This window comes from Eulemur rufifrons, chromosome 2 (genome assembly GCF_041146395.1).
Source record: "Eulemur rufifrons isolate Redbay chromosome 2, OSU_ERuf_1, whole genome shotgun sequence".
NCBI classification, from domain to species: Eukaryota; Metazoa; Chordata; class Mammalia; order Primates; family Lemuridae; genus Eulemur; species Eulemur rufifrons.
The window spans coordinates 15,032,426-15,059,873 of record NC_090984.1 but is presented as its reverse complement, the minus strand read 5'-3'; the positions used below and the strand labels follow the sequence as shown (position 1 = coordinate 15,059,873).

The 27,448-nt window shown below is 46.5% G+C and overlaps 1 protein-coding gene across 1 annotated transcript in view; it reads right to left on the bottom strand.

Moving 5' to 3' along the window:
- RFX2 (regulatory factor X2) overlaps positions 1-27,448 on the bottom strand; it is a 79,575-nt gene that overhangs the window by 16,259 nt on the left and 35,868 nt on the right. Inside the window, exons 2-5 of the mRNA XM_069496937.1 lie at positions 11,757-11,854; positions 8,880-8,969; positions 6,725-6,804; positions 5,285-5,546 (exon numbers count right to left, since the gene is read on the bottom strand). Of these exons, the coding sequence (XP_069353038.1) occupies positions 5,285-5,546; positions 6,725-6,804; positions 8,880-8,969; positions 11,757-11,846 (522 nt within the window). The 5' untranslated portion in view covers positions 11,847-11,854. The remainder of the gene's footprint in view (positions 1-5,284; positions 5,547-6,724; positions 6,805-8,879; positions 8,970-11,756; positions 11,855-27,448) is intronic.

Sequence of the window (27,448 nt, the reverse complement as noted above, 5' to 3'; positions counted from 1 at the left end):
AATAGCCTTTTCAGATAATTGTGGATATCTTTACTTGCTATTACACAACACTTGACAACTAGTATCATAGTTTCTTAAAAGTTAGCTGCAACATAGAATTTAAAACCATACCAATGAGCTTTTCATACTCAATCACATTGAAATCCATCAGTCTCGAGGTGACGTCAGCAAAAATGGCAGAGTAGGGGACTCCAAAGTCCATCCCTTCACAAAAGCAGTGAATAAATCGACAAAAACTGTCAAAATCAACTTTATTTGAACTCTGGAAACCAACGAAAAGTTTATAGCAACCAGGTGAACCCTTAATCAAGAAAAAAACAGATGAAACTTGGCATTGAAGGAAAACTCTGTCAAATCATTAGCTGAACACTAAGCTAACCAAACAGAGATTTCAGTGGCCGCCCATGACAAAGAACACAGATTTTACAATATTACTCCAGAAAGGTCATGAAACAAATAATCAACGACAACTATAAGCAATGACAACAAACCCTGGGGAGGATGGAAGAATTTGATAGCTAGAGTTGCTGTATTCAAAATATACAATTTTCCACAAAAATTATGAGGCATGCAAACAAACAAGAAAGTATGGCCCAATATAGAAAAAAAAAAAAAAAAAAAAGAGAACTGTCCCCGAGAAAACCCAGACTTTGGATTTATGAGACAAAGAGTTTAAATCAACTATTTAAAATATGCTCAAAGGGCTAAAGGACATCATGTGTAAAGCATTAAAAAAAGCCATGAGAGTGATGTCTCACCAAATAGAGAATATCAATAAGGATACAGAAATTGTAAAAACGCACCAAATAGAAATTCTGGAGTTGAAAGTACAATAGCTGAAATGAAAAATTCACTAGGAGAAGTTCAACAGCAAATTTGAGTGGGTAGAAAAAAGAACTGAGGAACTTAAAAATAGGTCAGACCAAGCACTGTGGCACATGCCTGTAATCCTAGCACTCTGGGAAGCCGAGATGGGAGGATCATTCGAGGTCAGAAGTTCAAGACCAGCCTGAGCAAGAGTGAGACCCCGTCTCTACTAAAAATAGAAAGAAATTAGCCAATCAACTAAAAATATATAGAAAAAATTAGCTGGGCATGGTTGTGCATGCCTGTAGTCCCACCTACTCAGGAGGCTGAGGCAGGAGGATTGCTTGAGCCCAGGAGTTTGAGGTTGCTGTGAGCTAGGCTGATGCCACGGCACTCTAGCTGAGGCACCAGAGTGAGACTCTGTCTCAAAAAAAAAAAAAAAAAGGTCAATTGAGATTACTGAATTTGAGGAACAGAGACAAAAACAGAATGAAAAAATAAATAAACTGAGCCTAAGAAATCTGTGGGACTCCATCAAACATACTGACAAACACATAGTAGAAGTCCCAGGAGAGGAGAGAGAGAAAGAGGCAGAAAGTATACATGAAGAAATAATGCTTGAAAACTTCCCAAATTTGATAAAAGACATGAATCTACACATTCAAAAATCTCAACAAAACTCACGTAGTATAAACTCAAAGAAATGCACAGCAAGACACATTGTAATTAAGGTGCTGAAACACAAAGACAAAGAGAGAATCCTGAAAGCAGTAAGAGGGAAGTGACTTGTCACAAACAGGGGGTCCCCAGTAAGAGTAATCGCTGATTTCTTATCAGAAACCACGGAGGCCAGAAGGCAGTGGAATGACTTATTCAAAGTGCCAAAAAGTGAAAAAACCCAAATGTCAATCAACAGATAGATGGATCAATAAAACGTGGTCCATCTATACAATGGAATGTTATTTAGCCACAAAAGGAATAAAGTTCTAACACATGCTACAACATCAATGAGCCTTGAAAACCTTATGCATATAAAAGATGCCAGTCACAAAAGACCACATGTTGTTTGTTTCTTTTATATGAAATGTATAGAACAGGCAAATCCTGGAGATTAGTGGTTGTCAGGGGATGGAGCGAGGGGCGATGAAGAATGAAGGCAAATGGGGGTGGGATTTCCTTTTGGGGTGATGAAAATATTCTGGAACTAGATAGTGGTGATGGCTGCATGACATTGTGACTGCACTAAATACCGCTGAGTTGTATACTTTAAAATGGTGAATTTTATGTTACATAAATTTTATGTCAAGACAAATAATTACATAGAACTAATTTTTAAAAATGCATTAGTCTCTCTTGTAATTTGGTAATTTGAATGAATCTTTTACTAATGGGCACAGTTTTATAACATGAAACATCATGTATTGGTCACTTGGAAAATACAGGGTTCGCTGAGTTTGCAGATCTTCTAAATGTTGACATAATATCAAGAAATCACATCTGTTAATATCACTACCAACTTCAACAGAAAAGCCATTAACTATTGAGACTCTGTCAGGTTCCTGGTGGCAGGCATAAGTTTTCCAAAATTCTTATTTTTTGTTTGAAAACTTAAATTTTATCATTGGCAGAAAAACCCTGCAAGCTGTTCTCCTTCATATGTCAGGCTTAATGTTGTTCATTTCTGAGAAAATGTCTGCCAAATACCTGAGCCTGAGTAGTCATAGTCAGTCATTCTTTCAATCAAACATGTTGTTTTATGAAAACAATGACTAGTTCTGCCCACAATTCAAACAAGTGCAAGCAGGCTTTTCCTAGAAATGATTACTGTACTTCGGTAGACTTTGCATCTCCTCACACAGAATACTAGAGATGAGTGCTCGAGGGCTGAAATGAAACAAAATTAATACTTATTACTGCTTCATCGAGGACATTCTTCAATAAAACTTGTATTTTATTTCTTTCTCCCCCATTTTAAAAATATTTATTTATTTATGTTTTTTAGAGATGGGGTCTTGCTATGATGTCCAGGCTGGCCTTGAACTCCTGGCCTCAATTAATCCTCCCACCTTACGCTCCTGAGTCACTGGAATTACATGTATGAGCCATGGCACCTAGTTCTCTTTAAATTAAAAATTTTTAATGTGAGTACATTGTGGTGAAGAATACAGTGACTCCTAGGAGAGTATGATGCCTTTTTTTTTTTTTTTTTTTTTTGAGACAGAGGCTTGCTCTGTCGCCCAGGCTAGAATGCAGTGGCATCATGATAGCTCATTGCAGCCTCAAACTCCTGGGCTCAAGGGATCCTCCTGCCTTAGCCTCCCAAGTAGCTAGGACTACAGGCATGCGCCACGTCACCTGGCTAATTTTTCTATTTTTAGTAGAGACAAGGTCTTGCTATGTTGCCCAGGCTGGTCCCGAACTCCTGGCCTCAAGCGATCCTCCCTACTTGGCCTCCCAGAGTGCTAAGATTATAGGTGTGAGTGAGCATGCCCGGCCTGCTTCAGTCTTCATGGTCTGTTTTAGGGATTAACTTAAAGTCCCACTAAACAAAGCTCTGACATCAACAAACTGGAAGATGTCAAATATTGGGTCCAAGAGCTATATTTCTGTTGCAATCTCAGGGCCATTTTTGTTTTTGGCTCCTGGAAAGTCCCTCAAATCTCTGTGACATCCTTGGGAGATGTTCCCATGCCAAAAACAACCCAATAAACAACAACAGGGTAGGCAGAAGTCAGGAATCACACTCCCATCCAAGATGCTAACTCCCCGGGAGCTTGTCAGTGTGTGTAAAAAAATTCAATTCTTCCAAAGCAAGCCAGACAACAAACCACAGTAACTGGGGGGCCCAGGGTCTGAGGAGCACATTTGCTTGCGACAAGATGGCTCTGAACCACAGAGAACACTGCCATTTCTCAGTAGATTTGTGACTTGTGAGCCCAGTATGTTCAGCTATTATAAGTTGATGCAGTTTGCTAAAATCAAACCTGAAAATGAGTGCTGTCTGTCAGGAGAACTTTCTGGTCAATAACAACCCTAAACCTGGTTCCACCCCACCAGTCCTCCAGGGCAGAATTATGTCTGGATACTCGTATCCAATTGTATCCGGAATATATAAAGAATTCTTAAAACTCAGTTGTCGAAAACAACCAACCCAGTTAAAAAAAAATAAAAGCAAATGACTTGAACTAACACTTGACCAGAGAGCATTTACTAAAGGAGACACACACACGAAAAGCTGTTTCCCATTGTTAGCTATAAAAAAAAGGCAAGTTACAACCATACTACGGTACCGCCACACGTCTATCAGAATGGCCAAATTAAGGAGTCCCGACGACATCAAGTTGGGATGACGAAATGGATCAGTGGGAATGCTCATATGTTACTGGTGGGAATGCAAAATGGTACCATCACTTGGGAAAACTCTCTGGTGGCTTCTGATAAAGTTAAACACACACTTACTGTGTCTGTGAAGCAGCAATTCCACTTGTAGGTATTTACCCAAAAGAAAGGAAAACGTATGTCCACACAAAACTCTGCGTGTGAATTCTCAGGGATGGTTTATTCATAATCTTCCCAAAATGGAAACCATCCAAATGGCCCTCAACTAGTGAATGAATGAACAAACTACACTGTCGTGGAATACTACTCAGTAACAAAAAAAGAACCAACTACTGACCCACGTAACAACTCGACTGAGTCTCAAAGGCACCACACAGAGTGGAAGAAGCCAGTCTTAAAATGTCACATACTGTGTGATTCCATTTGTTCAACACACCTGTAAAGATAAAACTACAGTGGCAGGGAAGAGATCGGCAGTTGCCAGCAGTGGGGACAGGGGGTTGTGACTACCAAGAAATATCACTTGGGGATTTTGTGGGTATCCTGATTGTGGGGGTGGCCACACAAATCCACACGTGTGTCAAAACTCACAGGGCTCTACACCAAAAAGTCAATTTTACTCTGTTGCTAATTTAAAAACTCAAACAAAATAAAAGTAAACACGGAAAACTGCGTTTTGAAAGCAGAGACTTTTAAAAAGCAGGTAAATATTCTGCACAGGAATGTGGCAGTAAGAATTCAGTTGAGTTCTGCAGGGAAACTCTCTCTTGTTTGGGTGGGTCCTGGATGGACTGATCTAAGCCTCTGATAATGGGAAAGGTGACAACGATGACGACAGTACGAGCAGCGACAGCTACCTAGTGGCAGATGCTTTACTCGTTCAATTTCCACCATAGCCGGGACTCGTGGCTTCTGTCCCTCTCTGCACCAATGGCGAGCTGAAGTTCAAAGAGCCCCACAGACCTGCCTAGGATCACTCGGCCCGTCTAAGGCTGGCGGGACTCCAACATGGGGCCACCTGGGTCCCCAGCACATGACAGCCCCGCTGGTCTCTGGGCTGCCTCTTACCGTCCCTGCTGCTGCTGCTGCAAGTCTACGCGTGGCCCACCCTGCTGGCCCCCGGGAGCCGCCTACATACCGTGGCTGGCGATGACCGGGAGGTGTGGGCCAGGGAGTGTCGTGCGCCGTCCATGCCCCCGTGGATGAGATAGGCTCCCGCGCTGGAGACGAGCGGGCTGCCCCCGACGTCCATGGTGATGCCCACCATGCTGTGGGAGGGCACCGCCGGCGGGGACGAGGCTGCCACCGTCACCTGCGCACCTCCCGGGGCCTCGAAGTAAGAAGCCGCGCTGCTGGGGGCGTACATCTGAGGCTCGGGGTTGTAGGCGTAGGCCGTGCGTCTGTCAGAAAGAGAGAAGTCACCGTGGGGCCCTGTCCGGTTTAAATGCTGCACCCGAGTTTCAGAGGAACCCAGAAAAACGTCATGTAAAGGCCGGAGCCCCACGAGACCAGGCATGTGGAGCAATTCGGACATGGCAGATGGAATTCCAACACCGTAAAGAGTTCCACTCCAGTCTCTGAACATATTCAGGGTGACGGGCTAATTGAAAACCACACGAAAAAAATTCCATGTGGATAACGGGTGGAGATGGAACAGTTCTGTATCTTACTGTGGTAGTTACACGAATCTATACACGGGATTCAACTGCACAGAAATACACACACATGTACACGCACATGCAAGCACACACGCATGAAGGACGGTGCATGAAGACTGGTGAAACTGAATAAGGCCCCCAGGCCAGCTAACAGGACTGCCCCAATGTCAATGTCCAGGTTTTGACACTGTCCGACTGTCTCGTACGGTGTCATCCCTGGAGCAAGCCCGAGGAGGAAGCATCCACGGGGCTCTAGATACTTCTGTGAGCCTATGATTATTTCAAAACAAAAAGCTAAAATGATTGAAATTGTATAAGAAAAATAATTCCAAGTGACACCAAGAATTCGTCTAATATTCCTTTAATATCTGGATTAAAGGATTAACCAGGTCTGTTAAGACTGAAATTTTTAAGTCACATTTGAGTGCTGCCGGCCATGGTAAAAGGTAGGTAGCAGTGGTTTTTCCTTATTGGTGAGTGAAGGTTAGTGACGTGTCCCTCTGGGTGGCAGGGAGGCCCCCCACGTCTCTTGGAGCCATGCACGTGTTTACTGCGCCCTGCATAATTGTAGCACAACATCAAAACCGGGAAAGTGACCTCAGTACAACCTACGGACTCTGCTCCCATTTCACCAATTTTACATGCACTCATTTGTGTCTGCGTTTCATAGCCTTCAATGTCGTACTTTCTGAAATCAACCAACTCCATCGATCACAGCATCAATCACGCCAAGCCCTCACGCACAACCCCTGCTCACGTGAAGACAGTCATCAAACCCACACGAAAACAAATGTGTCTCAAGCAAAATGAACTCCCAGGGAAACGCCTAATTTTCTGCCCCAAGTGTCGTATAGTCAGAGAGTGGAATGCTCTAGGAGCCCTTGAGAAATGGGAAGTCAAGTTTGATGAACAGCACGTACATGGCTCCATTCGTGTAGACAGCGTCTCCCCCCTCCACGTACTGCACCTGGGCAGGGTACACGTGCTGCACCGGCTGCACCTGCAACAGCACCAAACCACCGAGTCACCGCCAGGCGTTCTCGCGTCAATGATTTCTGCATTATGCAAGCTGCAAATGTCTTCTATTCCCTTTTACGGACATTTAGTACCAAGTACAAATGTCCCTCCCACAGTCAGCGCTCCTAGAAAGATGCCAGGACAGACAGTAACTTAAAGACATATCCAAAGCTGGGGACAGAGCTCCAGCCTTGGCACACTGGACAGTCCCTGGCACAGGCAGAGGGCTCGAGCTGATGACACTGGTGACACTCTACCTGTCCCCCTCCCGACACCCCCTGACAGGGTGGAGGAGAGACTCTGAAGTGTGAGCAGGGCTGGAGGGAGCGACATACCCCGGTGCCCCTCCATCCCCGCCCTGACGGCACTTTGCATGCAGAACTGCAAACTCTCACTGCGGAGGGCATCCCAGTGGATGCTGAGGTTGGCCTAATTTGGGGGTGAGAAGATGGAGGGCCGCAGCGGTGGGCTTGCTCAGGTCTCGTGGTGACCCTCCTCCCTAAGATTTTGCTTGAAGCTGCGGGAAAGGGCTCACCCCCACCTCCCGGGACAAGTGAGCATGGCATACAGGCGACCAGTGCACAACCCCCGGGACAGCAAGTTCCAGGAGTGACCACATGCTGGGTGCTATCCTCAGGGGTGGAAGTCGACTGTCAAACCCTGGGGAACTGAGTGAAATGCAGAAGTCACCTGGCAAGTTTGAGGTGCCCTGAGTTGGGGAAGCTTCTAGAATCACACATAGGTCCCTGTTCCCCCTCCCTTGATGGTGTCCCTGGGGAGGATCTTGACAGAGACAGGAGTTAAGACAGAGCCACTGACCCGAGACCCTGGGTCTCTGCTGGGCCTGCAAACCTTCCCCATTCCCATGGACACAGTCACCTGACAAACATCTATAAACACAATACTTAATCTAAGCAGGGCACCCTTGAAGACAGAGAGAGGTGCCTTTTCTAGAGTCTCATGGGTCCTTTTAAGAAGTCTGAATTAACTTGAATTCATAATTCTACAGAGCAGTGTCAACAAAGTACAGCCTGGGCCTGGGGGCCAAATCTGGCCCATTGTCTGTTTTTGTAAATAAAGTTTTATTGGCACTCAGTCCTGACCATTTGTTTACATATGTCTATAGCTGCTTTTGTGCTACACAGCAGAATTGGGTGGTTGTTCTAGAGACCGCCTGGACCACAAAGTCAAAAAAAAGTTCTATTTGCCTTTTTAAGAAATGGTTTGCTGACTGCCCTTCTAAAGCTACCGCCTGTCCCTGAGCTGATGACCTGTGCTACTACTTGGCTGGCTAGCCGTGCTTTCAAACTTTATTTTTAGATAATTTAATTCACCAGATGCATTTCCTCTGTGGTGCACCCGTCTGAGGGTACTGCCCTTGCTTGCAGATGAGTTTGTCTCTCCGGGAGGTTCTGTGTTCCTCCAGTCTGGAGTGCTTCATTTCCTTCTTTCATTTTATTTTTTAAGAGATGGGGGTCTTGCTCTGTTGTCCAGGCTGAGCAGTGGCATCATCATAGCTCACTGCAGACTCGAACTCCGAGCTCAAGTGATGCTCCTGCCTCAGCCTCCCCAGTAGCTAGGACTACAGACAGGTGCACACCACCACGTCTGGCTAATTTTTAATGTTTTTTTGTAGAGATGAGGTCTCGCTATGTTGCCCAGGGTGGTCTTGAACTCCTGGCCTCAAGCGGACCCACCCTGGCCTCTCAAAGTGCTGGGCTTACAGGCATGAGCCACCGTGCCTGGCCGCGGAACCCTTCCTTTCTGTCTGCATTTCTACCTCAGCTCTGCCTCAGGCACTGGGTGTTCTCTCACTTTCCAAATGTTTGCTGAATTCATGACCAAACGAAAGATCACCAGCTTGCCTGGCTTGTTGCAATAAAAGAATTTTCTTTAAAAAAAATCACATAGCTTCTTGAAAAGCCTTCTGGCTAAGAAACCATAGCTTCCCAACAAAAAGGAACAGCAACAGAAAAGGATGCATCGCTCAGAGATCGTTCTGGATTGCTAAGCGCCAACCGCACCGTGGCATGGCCAGTGCTGTGGCGCTGTCGTTACCTGCTGTGGCACCTGCTGCACTCTTGGGAGAGAGATGGGCTGCATCTGGGCCCCTTTGGGGGCAGAGCTGGCTGCCTGGACCAACACCCTCTGAAAGAGAAGGGAGACGCGGCGGTGAGACGTGTCAGAGGTCAGTGCCGAAGACAAACACAGAACGCAGAGACTGTCTGCGGCTTCGTCTAAACAGGTGGGGTGACAGGAGGGGAGGAGGGCGGGGCTGGACACACACACTGCAGGTACGTGCAGGTACACTAACACCCCACACATGTCCACAAGTGTGCACACACGCCCACCCCCACGTACCACACACACGCACAGACTCCAGGGCACAGATACACACACACACACACACACACACACACACGCACACACACAGAAGCACCGGTGCCTCCACTCGGCCCCAGGCAGCTTTGCCTCTGTGGGGTCTGTAGTCTGTGATGAGCTGATGCTGGCTGTCCCTGGCACAAAGGGACCCTCTGGACAGCTGTCCACACCCCTGGCCCTGGGAGGGCGCTTTGTGGCACCGTGTGGCTTTGCAGTACACACTGCCCTCGTCCCTGTTTTATACAAGAGGGAAGATGAAGCCCAGAGTGGTCAAGTAGTAGCCAAGGCCACAGGATACTAAACTCTAGAACTGAGACTCCAGCCAGGTGTCCTGTATCGGGTCCCTCACTCTCTGCCTCCACTGCTCTCTGGTCTCCTGAGTCGCATCGTCACAGTGTGGCTTTGCTATTTTCCTTGGAGGACCTGACTGGCCCCCCAGAGCTATGAAAATACGAGGGGTCAAAGCGAACCCTGAGTCTGGAGAGAAATAGGAGCGTTTCCTGTGTTTATTTAGAGCTGGGCTTTAGAAGTCATTGACTGCCACGCGGTGGTTTTCTTACAAGGACCCTGAATGTCATGGGTCGCGGTGACTCTGCCTTGCACACATCACTGAGGGGTGTGGAGTGAGGACACACTGTCCCCTAGTGTCCCAGGAACGGAGCTACAAGGTGAAGAAGGTACAATAAGGACACCCCTAAGGGCACTTAGGGTCCAGCTGAGGTGGGCGCTGTGTGCCGGGAGACTTCATAGGGACACAGCCCTCTGCGAGCTCACAAGCAGCGACAACCAGAACACAGATGGCACAAACATCAATGGATGATGGACAAACACAACGTGGTCTCTCCACGCACTGGAATATCGCTCAGTCATGACAAGGAATGAGGCTCTGACATGGGCTACAGCGTGGATGGACCTTGAGGATATCATGCTCAGTGAGAGACGCCAGACACACAAGGACACACAGTGTGAGACTCCGTTCATGTGAAATGTCCAGAACAGGCAGATCCACAGAGACGGGACGTGGATTTGTGGGTGCCGGGGGCTGGGGGAGGGGATGGGAGTGACCACTAGTGGGGAGAAGGTTTTATTTTAGTGGGGATGAAAAATTCTAGAACTAGATAGAGGTGCTGGTGGCACAACATTGTGAATGTACTGAACGCCACTGACGTGTACACTCTAAAATGATTAATTTCATGCTATGTGAGTCTTATCTCAATTAACTAAATAAGAATATTTAACATTTCCATTTGCACACTCTTAACACTGAGCGGCCCGACACGGTAGCTACTCGCTGTGCAGCTGCATGGCTGTTTAAATGTAAAGTCAGAGAGATTTACAGAAATTGTCAAGTCCAGTTCCTCAGGCACATGGGCCACATTTTAAGCTGTGACAGTGACACTGAGACCTGTTAGCCGAGGCTGCTGCAGAGGAAGGCAGAGTCCACCCAGGCCCAGGGTGGTGCCTGAGAGAGGGGCTTGGCAGGCAGGAGGGCTGAGCCCTCGTGCACAGGTTCGAGTGGGCAGGAAACAAACCCATTAGGCCACAATCTGCTGGCAGGACAACAGCATCTGATCACGCCCTCTCGGCACCTCAGACGGGCTTCCAAGACCGCCCCCCCCCCATATTTGCAAGAAATAAAAATTAAAGGTATTCAACTATACATTCTAAATCAAATAAACTGCTTTGCTGTCTGCCTTTTTGTTTTTGCTGAATTTTCCCCCATTTTAATCAGTTCTTTTTGCTGTGTTCCTAACTTTAAGATTCTAAACCGAGGGTGATCACATGGCCACAGTGGACTTCTGCACACTGCGACGAGCCTTCAGTCTGTTTCACGTGGCCTGTGCTGCTCACCTTGTGTTCATGTCTACTTTACACCTTCTTTCTTTTTCTTTCCTTCCTCCCTCCCCCTCCCTTCCTTCTTTCAATTTTTTTTTTTTTGAGATGGGGTCTTACTCTGTTGCCCAGGCTGGAGTGCAGTGGTGCTATCATAGCTCACTGCAGCCTTGAACTCTGGGGCTCAAGTGATCCTCCTGCCTCAGCCTCTCAGAGTGCTGGGATTACAGGCATGCGCCACCGTGCCTGGCCTACAGCTTATTTCAATCCATAGCAGGAATCTAGAAACAGGGAGAGTCTCAACATGAAAATTCTCTCTCTGCAGATTTTAAAGAACATCTTCATTGTAATGCTAGATTCCATTTCAACCCAAATCCTAAGAATTCTAACTTATCTTTTGCTTTATCCATGACATATTTCCGTGTAAAGGAGTCATTTCCAAAGTACAAGAAAACTTTCATTGAAAGATAAGAAGAGACTAAGTCGATTCAGGGCAGTGGTTTCTTTTCCAGTTCACATCATTTCAGGTTTTCACAGATAGTGAAAAAACCTAAAAATGTGAAGGAAGCGGTGCCTATTTCAACAGCAGTGGTCTTGGGGCTGAGAAGTCCTTTCAGAAAAGTATAGATTTCTCTCTCTGTGGACCCAAGCAGTTCATCAAACTCACAGGGCACCCATCCACACTGGCCGCCCTCCTGCTCCGGGGCGGGCGTTTGTTACCTGTGGGGAGGCCGGCACAGGCTGGGCTGCCGCTGACGGTCGCAGGGCCACAGACGCCGGCGACTCCGATCCACTCTCCGAACTCTGCATGCTCAGTTCTAAAGAGAGGTGGAGAGACATTGGGTGGGCAAGGGTTGCACGCACGATGCCCAAAGAGGCAACTTAGAAGTTCAAGAGAGGCGAGCAGCAACATCCACGTTCTTCAAAGCCAAAATGCAGACACTCTGGGTACCAGGTAAGGAAGGGGGGAACCGGGTTGCACAACCAATCCACAGATGGACAGAGGGGGCAGAGACTGGTTTCCAAAATATAAAACCAAAACAGGCCGGGTGCGGTGGCGCATGCCTGTAATCCCAGCACTTTGAGAGGCTGAGACGGGAGCATCACTTGAGCCCAGGGGTTCGAGACCAGCCTGGGCAACATAGTGAGACTCCATGAGCCATCACGCCCGGCCCAGTCTTCACTTTTAAATAAACAATCAGCTATGTTAAGCATTTGAGAAACAGTTAAATATACGCACTTAAGCGGGGGTGGCTTTGTGACCAGGCACACCAGTCCCCTGTTCTGGCACCAGCTCTGACCATGTCAGCCCTGAGTGTGGGGTCTCCACAGCTCCTGCCCCCTGGGGTGCAGTGAGGACGGAAGCGCGTGCACGAGTCCCTGCCCACGACCATAATCACTGCTAGACTGCTATGGTTCTCTATAACCCCAAGAGTTCCCACCTCTAAAAATGAGTACAAACATTTTTCTAAAAAGCCTTCTTTTCTTAATGTGAAGCAAAACTGGTAACAGATTAAACGATTAATAATTTCCCTCTGGAAAGCAGAAAGGGTGTGTATGTTTGAATGCAACTGTGCTGGTTTAATCCCATTTTTATTGTCGCGGACTGTTCCCTGCCTCCCCCCGCCTCCCCGTTACCCACCCGGGTGCCTTGGGCCGGAGGGACCCAGAGCCCCTTTTCCGGTTCTGTGTGCGCCGGATGCAGCTCTCACCACTAGATGGCCCCAGAGCCACGCGGCGATTGGCTGCGGCAGTCAAGAAAGTCTCACAGGGACACCTACATTCTCTTCGTTCAAAAGACTGTGAATTTCCAATTGTGTATGTTCTGGGTCTCCGACTTTCTCTCTCTCCTTGACAGCGCCTACCTTTGGGATTTTTCTGTTGGAAGTTGTTTAATCGAGCTTAATCAAACTTGTATTTACAGTTTTGTCTAAATGTTTAAAGCAGTCACTTGCACACCCACACCGCGTGGGTCCCATCTGAAGCCAAGAAGCGGTAACGTCAGTGATGCTCGGAGGAGAGAAACTGACCAGAACTCCTCGAGAAAAGAATCTGCCAGTGATGAGGTGGGAAAGCGGACTTGACTAAGACCAGCTCCTCGTTCCGCAGGCGGAAGTAATTTTGCTTCAAGGGCCGAATCTTATTTAAATAAGGAGAGCCCGTGAGAGTGTTGGGGACAGATGGGGAAACCAGGCTCTGCTCACCATGGCCAGAACGCGCCTTCCAGAATGCAAGTTACTCCGTATCACGGGAGTTTTCACATTGACGTGTTCCCTTGCTCTAACGCATCATTTACCATGTACTGTCTATGGGTCAGACTGGCGAGTCTGGGGCTTTGCCTGGGGGCATGCCCCAACCCACAAATGCCTGGGTGGCAGAAAGCATCAGGCTGGTTGTCCTCAAGTGTCAGAGGACAGCGTTCTGAGTGCTTGGGGTGGGGCAGGAGGGATTCTGGAAGAGTGAGACCCACAGAAGGGGCAAGTCCCCAAATCTGCCTACAAAATCCATCCAAATCTTTGGTCAGTTGACTACACCACACAGGTGTGGGGGACATACCAGAGGAGCTCAAAGATAAAAAAACTAAGTGGAGATTTCAGCTTCTGCCCACTGTATGAGAGAAAGTTTGAATCTGGCCAAGTCAGCTGCCTTCAAGGGAACCAGCAGAATCCAGACATTAATATTATACAACACATCAATCATGATGTCCAGGACCCAATAAAAATCATAAGCTCTGAGAAGAAGCAGGAAAGTATAACCTTCACTCAGGAAAGAAGAAAAGGAGTCAATTACAACCAAACCCAAGACAATTCAGATGACAGAGAGAGCAGACAAGGACTAAAGCAGCTACTAAAAATATGTTTGAGAACTTAAAGGAAGGTATACATAATAAATGAACATATGGGAATCTCTACCAAGAAACAGAAACTATAAAAAAGAACCAAACGGCGCCAGGCCCAGTGGCTCATGACTAAAATCCCAGTACTTTGGGAGGCCGAGGCAGGAGGATCACTTGAGCCTGGGAGTTCGAGACCAGCCTGGGCAACATAGTGAAATCCCATCTCTAAAATAAATAAATAAATAAAATCAAAAATTAGCTGGAAGTGGTCCTAGCTACTCAAGAAGCTGAAGTGGGAGGATCACTTGAGCCCAGAAGTTTGAGGTAACAGTGATTATCTATAATTGCACCACTGCACTCTAGCCTAAGTGATAAAGTGAGACCCCATCTCAAAAAAAAAGAAAAAAAAAAAGAACTAAATAGAAATTCTAAAGCTGAAAAGTAGCATATTTCAATGAAATTTCAATGAAAACTTCACTGGATGCGCTTGACAGCTGATTGATTAGAGATAGCAGAAGGAAGAGTCGGTGAATTTGAAGATACATAAACAGAATTTATCCAATGGGAACCAAGAGAAAAAAAATGAAGAAATACGAATAGAACAAGCAGTCTAACATATATATAATTGGAGTTCCAGAAGAAAAAGAGAGAATGAAAGAGAAAAAAGTATTGAAGAATGGCCAAATACCTCTTAAATTTGGTGAAAGATATTAACTTAGAGGTCCAAGAAGCTCAAGGAACCCCAACAAGGATAAATACAAAGAAAATCTACTTAGGTATGTCATGGTTAAATCACTAAAATAAAAGAAAGAAAGAGAAAATATTGAAAACAGAGAAAGGAGGAAAATGGCACAGACGATGACTGACTTCTCATCAGTAACAATGGCGACCAGCAGACAATGGAACGACATCGTCAACATGCCGGGAAAAACCCTGTCACCCCAGAATTCCATATCCAGCAACACTATCTTTTAAAATAAAAGTGAAATAAAGACAGCTTCAGATAAACAAAACCTGATAAATTTTGTTGCCTACAGTATAAGAAGTGCTAAAGAAAGTTCTTCAGGATAAAGGAAAATAATACCAGATGGTAAACTTGGATCTATTAGAAGGAGTAAAGATCACTTGAAATGATAAATATGCAGATAAATTTAAAACACTGTATTTTTCCTTTTCTTCGGTTAATTTTTTTAAAAATACATATATCTATTTAACAAAAACTTTGTAACACTCCATTGTGGGGCTTATAACATATGTATAATAGGTGTGATCTATATGACAATAATAGCATAAAGGATGGGGGTAAATTGAATTATACATGCAAGCTTCTTGTCTTTTACATAAAGTAGTAACTTATTAACTCTACGTAAATTGTGATACATTAATGATGCATATTGTAACCTCTAAAGCAATCACTAAGAAAAAAAATACAAAAAGGTATAGTTAAAAAACTAATAGAGGAATCAAATGAAATCCTACTAAACATATTTAATGATCCCCCAAGAAGGCAAGAAATGAAGAACAGAGGAACAAAAAACAGATGAAACAAATAGAAAGCAAATGGCAAAATGGGTTTCCTAAATCTAGATATAGTAATAATTATATTAAAGGTAAATGGACTAAACACTGAGCAGGAAGGCAGAAATGGTGAAATGGTCAGCTTGTATAACAAACAAGATCCCATGATATGCTCCCTAAAAGAAATCCCCTTTAAAAATAACGCACACATAGGTTGAAAGTAGTAGGATGGAAAAAGACACATCATGCAAACTCTAACCTTAAGAAATCTGGAGTGGCTATAATAATAAAAAAATAGAATTCAAGACAAGGAATATTAGTGGAGATACCAGAGACATAGACAAGAGGTAAAATTTCATCATGATAAAATCATCAGTTTATTAGGATGACATAATAATTATAGATGTGTATGCACCTGGTAATACAGCTTCAAAATACATAAAGCAAAAATTAACAGAACTAAAGAAGAGATAGATCATAGTTGGAGATTTTAACTATCCTTCACTCAGTAATTTTAATAGAAGAACTAAACAAAAATTTCAATAAGGGTATGGAATATCTGAATTACACTATCAGCCACATTGATCTAACAATTATAAAACACTATAATCAAAACTTGTACATTCTTTTCAAAGGCATATAGAATAGTCACTATTATAGGTCATATTCTAGGCTATAAAACAAGTCTCAATACCTTTCAAAAGACTGAAATTATACAGAGCATGTATGTACTTTGACCTCAATAAAACAAATCAGAGATCAGTAAGATAGCTAGAAAAATGCCAAATATTTAGAAAATTTAAAATCCATTTCCAAATTTACCCATAGGTCAAATAATAAACCCCAAGGGAAATTAGAAAATATTTAAAACCAAATGACAATATAAACACCATGTATCAAAATTCGTGGATGCATCTAAGTAATGCTTAGAGGGAGACATTTAGCTTTATATGCTTGTATCAGAAAGACAGGCTTAAGAATGAATCATTTAAGTTTTCAACCTTAAAAAGGTGTATTTGGTAGGCCAAGGTGGGAGAATCTCTTGAAGCCAGGAGTTTGAGATCAGCCTGGGCAACATAGTGAGACCCCATGTCTACAGAAAACTTTAAAACAATTAGCTGAGTGTGGTGGCATGCACCTGTAGTCCCAGCTACTTGGAGGCTGAGATGGGAGGATCGCTTGAGCCTAGGAGTTCAAGGCTGCAGTGAGCTATGATTGCATCACTGCACTCCAGCCTGGGTGACAGAATGAAACCCTGTCTCTAAAATAAATAAATAAATTTTTAAGAAGCTATAGAAAGAAAAGCAAATTAAACTTAAATTAAGTAGAAAGAAGGAAAATAGAAGGAACAAACAATTCCATAAACAATGGAGAAAATGAACAAAATTAAAATTTCCTCAAAATCGAAATTCCTTCAAAATAGAAATGAGCTATCAAGCCAAGAAAAAACATAAAGGAGATTTAAACACACATGACTATGAGAAAGAAGCCAATTTGAAAAAGCCACACACTGTATGATTCCAATTATATAACATTTTGGAAAGGGCAAAACTATGGAGACAGTACAAAGATCAATGGTTGCCAGGGTTAGAGAGGAAAGAGGCATGGTAGGCAGAGCACACAGGATTTTCCGGTCAGTAGAACCATTAATATTCCGGATGGTACTATAAGGGCGGATACATGTCGTTGTACATTTGTTAAGACCCACAGAATGTACAACAGCAACAGTGAACTCTAATGGACTATGGACTTTGGGTGATAATGCTGTATTAATGCCAAGTTCATCAATTGTAACAAATGTACCCCTCTGGTGGGGGATGTTGATAATGGGGAGGGTTATGCATGTGTGAAGGCAGGGAATACATGGGAAATCTCTGTACCTTTCTCTCAATTTTGATGTGTACTTAAAATTGCTGTAAAAAATTAAGTCTTTTAAAAAGAAGATTAACTGACAACTCCTAAAAGGACTGATAGGAAAGGAAAAAAAGAGAGAGAGAGAAAAAACCCAAATTACCAATATCAGGAGTGAAATGAGATTTAGCACTACAGATCCTACAGAAATCAAAATGATAATGAGAAACTATTATGAACTTTAGCCAATAAATTCAACAACATAGACCAAATGAACTTTTTTGAAAAATACAACATATCAAAACTGAACAAGATGAAACAGAAAATGCAAATGCCATATATCTAACAAAGAAATCCAATATTATTGAAAGTCTCCCTACAAAGAAAACTTCAGGCATATACAGTTTTACTGGAGAATGCTATCAAATACTGAAAAAGGAATTAATACACAAATTCCAAGAGAAAATAGAAAAAGCAATACTTCACAACTCATTTTATGAAGTCATTAAGCCCTGGTGCCAAAATTTGATAAAGATATTATCAGAAAAGTATTTAGATCAATATCTCTCATTAATTTATACGTAAAAATCATTAACAAAATACCAACAAATCAAATCCAGCAACATACAATTAACATAACCCACACTTACATTGTCAACTGATTTTTTTTGTCTTTTAAAAAAAATTTTATTTTTGTTTTTTGGCAAACCCAAACAGCATGTATGACTTTTTTTTCTAATGGAGACCCTGCTATTTTCCTCCTCAATTGGTTTTTGACAAAAGGCAGTTCAATAGAGAAAGAAAATTCATTTAAACAAATTGTGGTGGAGCAACAGGATATCTATCCATGTTGAGGGCAAAAAAATAAACCTTGACCCCTACCTCACACCATACACAAAAATGATCTAAGTTAGATCACAGACTTACACATAAAAGCTAATCCTATGAAACTTCTCAGAGAAAACACAGGGGGCTAGGCAAAGGTTTCTTAGACAAGATGCAGAAAGCAATAAGCATAAATAAAAAAACTTGACAAATTAGATTTCAGCAAAATTTCACAGGACACATTAAAGGTTTCCATTAAGAACATGAATAGGTAAGCCACAGTCTGGGAGAAATACTTGCAAAACATGCATCTGAAAAAGGGTTTTTACCTACTATATCTATCTATCTATATATATATATATATATATTCCTACAATTCAATAAGACAATAACCTAATAGAGAAAATGGGCAAAACACTTGAATAGGCACTTCACAAAGAAAGATACACAGATGCCCAAAAGTACATGAAACAGTGTTCAACCTCATTAGTTACTAGGTAACTGTGAAATCAAGCCACAGTGAGATACCACTAAGCACTCACTAGAATGGGTAACACCAACAAGTCTGACGACATCCAACGTGGTAAGCACATGGAGCAACTCATGAACAAAATTTTGATTTTGTTCATGAATGCTCCCATGCTGCTGTGGTGATGTGAGATGATACAACCATGCTGGAAAAAGGTCTGGCAGTTTTCTAGAAAGTTAAACCTATCCTTTAACCCACAATTCCTCTCCTAGGTATAATATTTATCCAAGACACGAAAATATGTCTTCAAAAAGAAACTTGTACAAGCATGTTCATAGCAGTTTTATTCACAATTGCCAAAAAGTAGAAATAAGCCAAATGCTCCTCATCAGGAGAATGGATGAGAAATTGTAGACTATGACAATTTAAAGATACATATTGTAATCCCCAAAGCAACTACTAGAAAAGAAAAAGGCATAGCTGAAAAACTGATAGAGGAGCTTCCAGATAGCTGAACACGTGGCGGTTCCTGGAGGCATGACTGGAGAGGGCATGAAAGCTCCATGCCCCTTCATACATGCCTTGCTCTATCCATCTTTTCATCTGTACCCTTTGTAATAAACCAATAAACCTGTTCAGGCTAAAATCTTTGTATCACATGGAGAGGCTCAGCCAACGGCCAGAATCAGATGCCAGACATGTGAGGAGGGAGGCCGTCTTAGACCATCCAACCCCACCCAATAACCACCATGACGCAAGGCAAGGCCAGCACAAGAATCACCCTGCTGAGCCCAGCCCAAATGACTGACTCACAGAATTGTGAGCAAATATAATAGTTGTTTTAAGCCACCAAAAAAAAAAAAAAAAGAAAGAAAAGAAAAAAGAAAGAAAAGAAAAGAAAAAAAGAAAAGCTAACGGAATGGTACTGGGATACTACTTATTAATAGAAAAGAATGAACCACTGATATTCACAACACATGGATGAATCTCAAAATCATTATATGGAGCGAAAGAAGCTGAGTCCAAAGAGCAGATAAGGTAGAATGGACAAAACTAATCTAAAGTAATGGCGGCAGGATTGACTGGGGAGGGACAGGAGGAACTTTCTAGGGAGATGGATACATTCTCTATGATAACGGTGTGGGTGACGTGGAGTGGCCATTTGTCAAAATTAGCCAGTTAGAATTTGCACATTTACTGTATGTAAATTTTAACCAGAAAACCCCCACTGTAAAGGAGGATGGGGAGTGAGTGGGGGCATATAGGTGGCATGGGAATATGGCAGGACGCTGACAACGGTAGAGGGTGGCGGCTATATGGAGTTTATTGCAGTTTACTTTGTAGATGCTCCAAAGTTCCATGACAAAAAGCTAAACAAAAATACCAGCGACTAGCTGTCAGCTCGAGAGAACCAGCACGAACACAGCACGCGCTGGCTCGCCACACTAATGGTGCCTCAAAGTGAGACAGTAGCTCGTGCAGTCCTTCCAGAAGGAGTGATGCTGGATCTCCAGTCACTCCTCCACTTGGCAGAGGAGGAGAGCTGGCAGGGCCCCGTGGACATGGGCATCAGTAATCCCTTTGACCTAAAGTCCACGGGGCGCAAGGACACACTCTGTGGAGCGCCTTTCCAGCTCCCAGTTTGGGAATCCCTGAATCCAGCCTAGTTCAGTAGGCATGACTGAGTGAAGGCCCCACTTTTGCTCTGAACCTGAACTTGTCATGGGAACTGGAGCTCGTTCAGTAACTGTCCTCCCCATCCTTGCTTTCTCACATTCCTTCGTCCTCTCTCTTGGTTTTGGTCATGTGGGAGGACCCGGGCAGTCTTTCTCTGATTGCCTCAACCTGAGTCCCCTCAGCCTGGGTTGCAGGAGCCCCAGAGTAGCTAATATAAAGCAGCGGGGCCGCAGACACGACTGTCACCTTGCCTGGCCCTGCCTGGCCAGCGGGCAGGCTGGCTGGCCCGAAGCTCTCTCATGGCTCAGACACACGCCCGGGGTGTTGTTTGTAAGCTAAGCACGTTTCATTTGCCATCTGGTCCGAGATAAGGGCAGGCATGAAATAAAGTGGGAGAGCACAGAATCAGCGGTGCAATTTCCTCTCCTTGGCCAGCACCAGCATTTGGAATCCACGAAACGTGCATTTGACCTTGAACAGATGTCCAAATAAACGAAACATGTACTTGACCTTTGGGAGACGCTGCTGGGTGAAATTCACCAGTGGCAACATCCGCCACAGTCTCCTGAGTTTATGTGAGGGGGCAAAGGACAGACACAGCTAGAGCAGCCCCGGATTATGGCGGCGATGAATGAATCTGCCTGGGCACAAAGGGAAGAGGCTTCTGTTTACAGGAAAATACTCCCATCACCTAGTAACCAGTAATGTCAGGAAAGGAAGCACAGAAATGCTCAGAGCAATTTCTGGGCGCTGTTCCTGGCCCGGCCGCTGACTCACTGCGACCTTAAGCAATCTCTTTTCTATTCCTGTTCCTTCAAATGCCAAATGGAGCTCTCACCTGCCTCGCAGAGGTCTGATCAATATTTAGACAGCATTTTGCTGTCTTTGGGTGTGATCGGGGGAGGGAAAGCAAAGTGGTTTTTAGTCACTTTCATTCTGGCTGGTTAATGACCTTCTGCCTTGGGGAGACACACGGCCCCCCTGAGCCATCAGCTCATCCTCTCCTGGTGCCTGGTGGCATCCAGATGGCATCAGAGTTCATTAGCCCCAGGAAAGCAATTAATTTCCTCCCTCTGAACAAGAAGGAACAAGCCCAGAATGCTCTCAGGAGCATCCGTTGTGTCAAAGCCTGGATTCTGCCCCGATGCTTGTCCTAACACTCCCCGTGTTACTACGGTGCCCAGCAAGATCCTGTCCACTTCCCCCTCTTGGCCCCTTTAGCCCGAGGGCCAGGTCTGAGGGCCAAGCGATGCGTGTTTGGATCCCATCTCCACTGTCTGTGCTTGCGTGTGGCCCTGCTAAGCTCTAGGCACGGAGAGGACGCTCGTTTGAACATCCATCTCCCTCTTGCTGAAAAGTGGATTTGTTGCCCCTGTTGATGGGAGAACTACATCCTTTCTTGCTCCGGGATCACTCCCAGGGCACCCAGTTGGTTCTCAACGTCCAGCAGGGTCCTCCTCAGCACCGTGGACACTGTGGCCGGATGGTTCTCTGGGGTGGGGCCATGCTGGGCGCTGCAGGGTGCTGAGTGGCATCCCTGGCCCCCACCCAGTCCATGCCAGGAGCACCCCCCAGTGTGACAAGCACAGATACCCCCAGACATCGCCCAGTGTCCCCTGGGGACAGAAGGGTCCCCACTGAGAACCTCTGTTCTGCATGGACGCATGATGTCTGAGAAGGGAGCTGGATTCAGATGGCCCAGGAGTACGATGAGGCTGTGGACAGGAAGAATAAAACAGAGGGTTCTGCAGGGCACAAAATTGTGACAATTTAGCTAGACGAATGTGAAATGAGAGCAGAAAAAACCGACCAGACCCTTTGACAGCTACCTGCTGTTTTCCAGAGTGGCACGTTTCAGCAGACACCAAGGCTGTGACCCATTACCCCTTCCTGCCTAAGCCATTTGGGTGCCCCGTCATTCCTCAGTCACTTTTTGGTTTTCTTCTTTTGCGGCAATGGTATTTCAAGGATGGGGGCTGGCACCAAGTTTCTCTGAATAAAGTATCTTCAGAATTCAAATTCCTTTTTCTTTTGCTAAGAATTGGGCTTCTGTTCCTGTTTTCTTTTCGGGAGCCAAACTTTCCCTCCTTTCTCTAGCAGAGCGGGTCAGAACCAAGTCCTTGACAAGTGGCCTGCTGGGGGCTCTCGGCGGGGGCGGGGATGGGGGACAGCACCAGTCAGCCCCTAAGCTGCGGGTTCTAATCCTCACAGGCTGGGGACCAGCTGTGCTGGCCGGGCCTCCCCTAACTCAGGGGACCCCTGTCACAACAGGGGAAACACCCAGTTACTTCCCTCTTAAAGAGACATGATTTGACTACTAAGGTAAAAACTGTCCACACTCAGGTATGGCCACCTCATCTCTGATGTGGTCTGATTTTAATTGCCATGGACAATCTGATGAATTCAGGGGGAAATTTGAATTAAAAATCCACTGAGCCTTCACCTCGACATTTTTACCCACCAAACGTTCTTTGGGCAGGCAACTCGATTCCATGACTTATTAAAAATAACTTAAACACCATAAAACTCGGTTCCCAGGAAACGGAAATTCTCCCTAGGTTAGGGGGCGCCCTGAAGTTCACACAGTGGAGCAAATGGAAACTGGATGCCAAGCAGGACACTGACTGTCACCTGCTGACCTGTCCTCCGGGAGGGAGCCTGAGAAGTGTCACATACAGACACATGCACACACCTCACCTGAACACACGTGTACACACACGTATTCATAAAGACTCGAATATACACACATACACATACACAGGCATAAATACAACACCCGACACACACTAACATGAGAAAAATGGCCCAAACCACTCATAAGACATTTGTCATTTGTCATTTTCTTACTCTAGACATTTTCCCATTAAATTGAATGTAGACTACTCCCAATGGACAGAAATCATGATTCTTCTAGTAAAAGGGGGGCATGTTTACATATTCACACATACATATGGGAGAAAACCTCAAAATACAGTTCTTTCTCTATGAGCCACGGCCTCTTCCAGCTCCTTCTACCCCCAGTCCCTTCCCCTTGTCCTCTCTCCACTGCCGCCCATCCCCAGCCCTATGGCCCTTGTTCCCACTGCCTTCCCTGTACCGTAACCTCCCTCTGGTGCACTGCCTGCGACAACAGCAGAGGCGAGGAGCTAAGAGCTAGACCAGCAGCTACAATGTTTACTCTCTGGCCACTGGCCCCTTCTAGAAGGTTCTAGAACATTCTGTCTCCCTCTGAGGACCCATCCAGCAAGCCCATAATCCGCTTTCTGCATGGGCTCTGTTCTTTCAGCTTAGGGACAGGTTCACATCACACCCGTTTCAGGACAATGTCCACCGCCACCAAGACCACGTTCCTTAACCTTTATCTTCTCTCAGAATGCTGGTTCTTCTTTCATCGCTGGTCCCGATTCTTGGAAGGGAGCCTGTGTTGCCTTCTCTTGGAGATTCTCACGTCTGCCCCATGGTTCTCCCCGAAGTCTTTGTGGGGCAGTTTTCAGGGCTCGTCTGAACTTGACCTCTCTGTAGAGTTTGGTGTTGCTTCTTGAACTTCCGTCCTTCCTCGTGTCTGGGCATCGCTGCTGTCTGGCTTCACCCTCCCTCCAACGGCACCTCCTCCGTCCCCTGCACTGGCCCCTCTTTGTCTCCCGTACCCCCCTGAACCCTCCGCCCCTTCCCTTCCCTGGTCACACTCGGTGTGGACAACCTCACTGCACCAACACGTCCAGCGCTGCTCCAGTTTCTGCTCCCAGCCACCTGCCAGACCTCTCTCTCTGGGCACCCCCAGGTGCCTCAGCAAGTCCAAAGGGAACTTCCTTCTCCCTAAACTTGACACTTCTCTTGTGTTTCCTAAGCCACAGGGCTGCTCAAGTCTGGAATGGCTCCCTTGGCCCCGGGGCACGGGGCACGTGTGGCTGGTGACTCAGTCCTGCCGTTTCCACCTGATACCATCTCCCGGCCCGTCCCCGCCTGCCGTCCTTGCTGCTGTTTCAGTGAGTCCTGCCTCCCCGTGGCATACCTGGAGCTCCCTGTTCCCAGCCTCAGCTTTCTCCGAGCCAATCTGCTTTCACATCGGGGTGATTCAAAAGATTAACAACGTCTTGTCACTCCCCTTCTCAAAACCACACATCCATGAGAGCACGCGTATGCCAGACCAAGGGATACTAAAAGGCTAGCTACTAAAAGGTGGGGCTCTGAGACATTTTGATGTCAAGAGGGTATGTTATCATTGAAAAGGTCGCGTGCCCCATGTTAGAGGGCTGGGGCCTGCCCTTCGCACTCACGAGATGGCAGTTTCCTCTGGATGACCAAGACCGTGCCACGTGATGACTCTACACCCACCCCTAGTCGGAGAGCCAAGCTCTGGGGAACACTTGGTTCCCTTCCTGCTTCCCAGCCCGGCCACTGGGTCTCGCTCTGGGAGGACAGCTCCAGCCGGGCAGGGGGAAAGACTTAGCAATCAGCCGGAGACCCAGCCACCAGCTGCACGTGGCAGAGCTGCGTCTGACCTGGATCTTTGGCTCTGGCGTGGCCTGGTCACCCAGTTAGCAGAAGGACACACATGTTTGTGAGACTCCTGGGCATGGCACTTTCTGAACCACGTGGAGCTTCTGTTTCCAGCCTGTGCATAAACTGCTCGAAAGAGAGCTTGAAATTAACAAGTTTAGTTTTTTGCTGTATAAGTTTCTAGAATTTACCTTATGCTATTGGAGCTATAAATTAATCAATATGATTCCTATGAATGAGTGATTACAGGACGTCTAGTTGGCCTTGTACATTTTGCCCACTCTCTGTGGTTCAAGTTGAGAAGCGGCTCCTTATTCATCCTCATTAACTCATAGGAACTCCATAACCACGACTCTTAAAATTATTGTTCCTTCTATCTTTTCCACAAGCAGTTTCCTGTATACATAAAGCATGTATATGAATTTCAGAATTTAGAACATCTGGGGGTCCCTCCCAGACCAGTCGTGCATATGCAATATCACAGGTTCTCTCCCAGCCAGACCACACTCCTCTGTCTCTCATCCGTCTTTTCCTGGAACCTGCCGAGCTCCCCGGCCCACGCTCCCCTCTCTGGGGCTGCCACGTCTTGTGCCACCTTCCTGTCCCGCAGAGGTATCCCCTCTGGCTCTCACTCCCAAAACATTTTGCCGGCATGCGTTCGGCTACATGGATCACGACTCTCTCCGCCTGGCGTCCACTCTGTGGAGAAGGCCAGGCTTCCTCTCATTTCTGATGGAGTTTTCAATGGGGTGGCCACGCAGCTCTGAAGCGCTCCCCAGTTCAATCCAAATGAAACTCAAGGTGCCAGGCTTCGAGCCCAGGCCTGCCGGATGTCTGGGCCTGAGTGCCAGCCACTGTGCCAAGCGCTTTGACCCTGCAAGTCCAAGTTCTTTGCAGAATCGGGGGAGGCCAAGTGGAGCACCGTGGCCCAGACCTGCAGGGACCAGACGGCAGTAGCACGTGGCGGGTCATCACAGGCTGGGACTGGTGTCCCCCGTGAGAAAGACCATGAGGGTGAGCACAGGCCCAACGTGCCTGCTGGGATTGGGACGGATGGGACCCCTCGAGCGGGGCCAAGGCAGGGCAGGGCAGTGCTCTGTCCCTCAAAGTCCACCCACCCGTGACAGCTAAGAACAAAATGACTGTCCAGTTAGAAAAGGAGAGAGGCGGGGAGACAGCAACCAGCAAGTTCAAAGTGGACCAAAGTCAACTGGTGAGCAGTGATTAGTCAGCTTGTCACCCACTGCGGGGCTTCCTGACCTGGGTGCTGCTGGCATTCCGGGCTGGGTGGCTCTCTGGGGTTGGGCATCCTGGGCACTGCAGCTGCTGACCTGCATCCCTGGCCTCCATCCTTTCCGTGCCAGGAGCTCCCCAGTTGTGACAACCACAGATGTCCCCAGACATCGCTCAGGGTCCCCTGGGGGCAGAACCGACCACAAATCTGAGGCCACATCTCCACCGCCCGTGGCATTTCTAGATTAACCACCGTTCTCCATGCCCATCCCCTCGGCTGGCTTCCTACACGCCACTGGTCACATGCTTGGCTTCTTGGCCAGCCCTCCCTGAGAAAGCAAAGAGTGGGTCTGCGTCATCTCTGCGGCCCCTCCCGGCTCCCAGCCCCAGCCCCGACCTAGCTCCTTGGCTGTAAAGATGCTTAAGACAGGCCGGACGTGGTGGCTCACGCCTGTAATCCTAGCACTCTGGGAGGCCGAGGTGGGCGGATCGTTTGAGCTCAGGAGTTCGAGACCAGCCTGAGCAAGAGCGAGACCCCATCTCTACTAAAAATAGAAAGAAATTATATGGACAGCTAAAAATATATATAGAAAAAATTAGCCGGGCATGGTGGCACATGCCTGTAGTCCCAGCTACTCGGGAGGCTGAGGCAGGAGGATCCCTTGAGCTCAGGAGTGTGAGGTTGCTGTGAGCTAGGCTGATGCCACGGCACTCACTCTAGCCTGGGCAACAGAGTGAGACTCTGTCTCAAAAAAAAAAAAAAAAAAGATGCTTAAGACGAATACTGCAGTGGACTCAGTGCTCGCCTGCTCCCGCCACCTTCCCTGGCCGGCCGCCAGCGGCCACAGAGGCCTGTCCCCAGTTCTCGGGAGCAGCTTCCTAAGCCATCACGCTTTTGTGTTCTGCTCCTTCTCTTTCCAGCCTTTCTTTCCTTCTCACTTTTCTCTCCCTTTCTGCATGCCGTCCTTGAGCAGGTTGGGGGCGGGGGGAGCGGGGCTAAAAAGCAGCTGCCCATGGTCAAGGTGAAGGTGCGGAATGTTCAAGGCCAGCGAAAATGGGCCAGCCTGCCTGACATGCCAGGCCTGACCTCACTCATCCCTCCTGTCCTGCCTTTGAAACCTGTCAAAGCGACCCATGTAGCCCAAGGGTGGAGGGGCAGGCCTGGAGGTGAGGGGGCGCAGACAAGGGACGGGCCAGAAGGCTTCTTCCTGGACAGCATCTGCTGGGTCCTGAGCCTGGCGACCTGGAGGCAGCACCGCCAGGTACCCGTGCCCAACCAGTGACAAGGGTCTCATCCTGCCTCTGTGGCACTTCCTGTCCCCACGGCCATCAAAGACCAACGCTCTGTCCACACCTCCACGGCTGACTCCAGCCAAGAGGAGGTCGGCATCCTGCATCCTAATGTCATGCACGGGGCCTTTCCAGTTCACCCCCCACATCCCCTCCTCTCCCATCAACACTCGACTCTAGAATTTAAAAAGCAGAGAAACAGTGTAGCTCAAA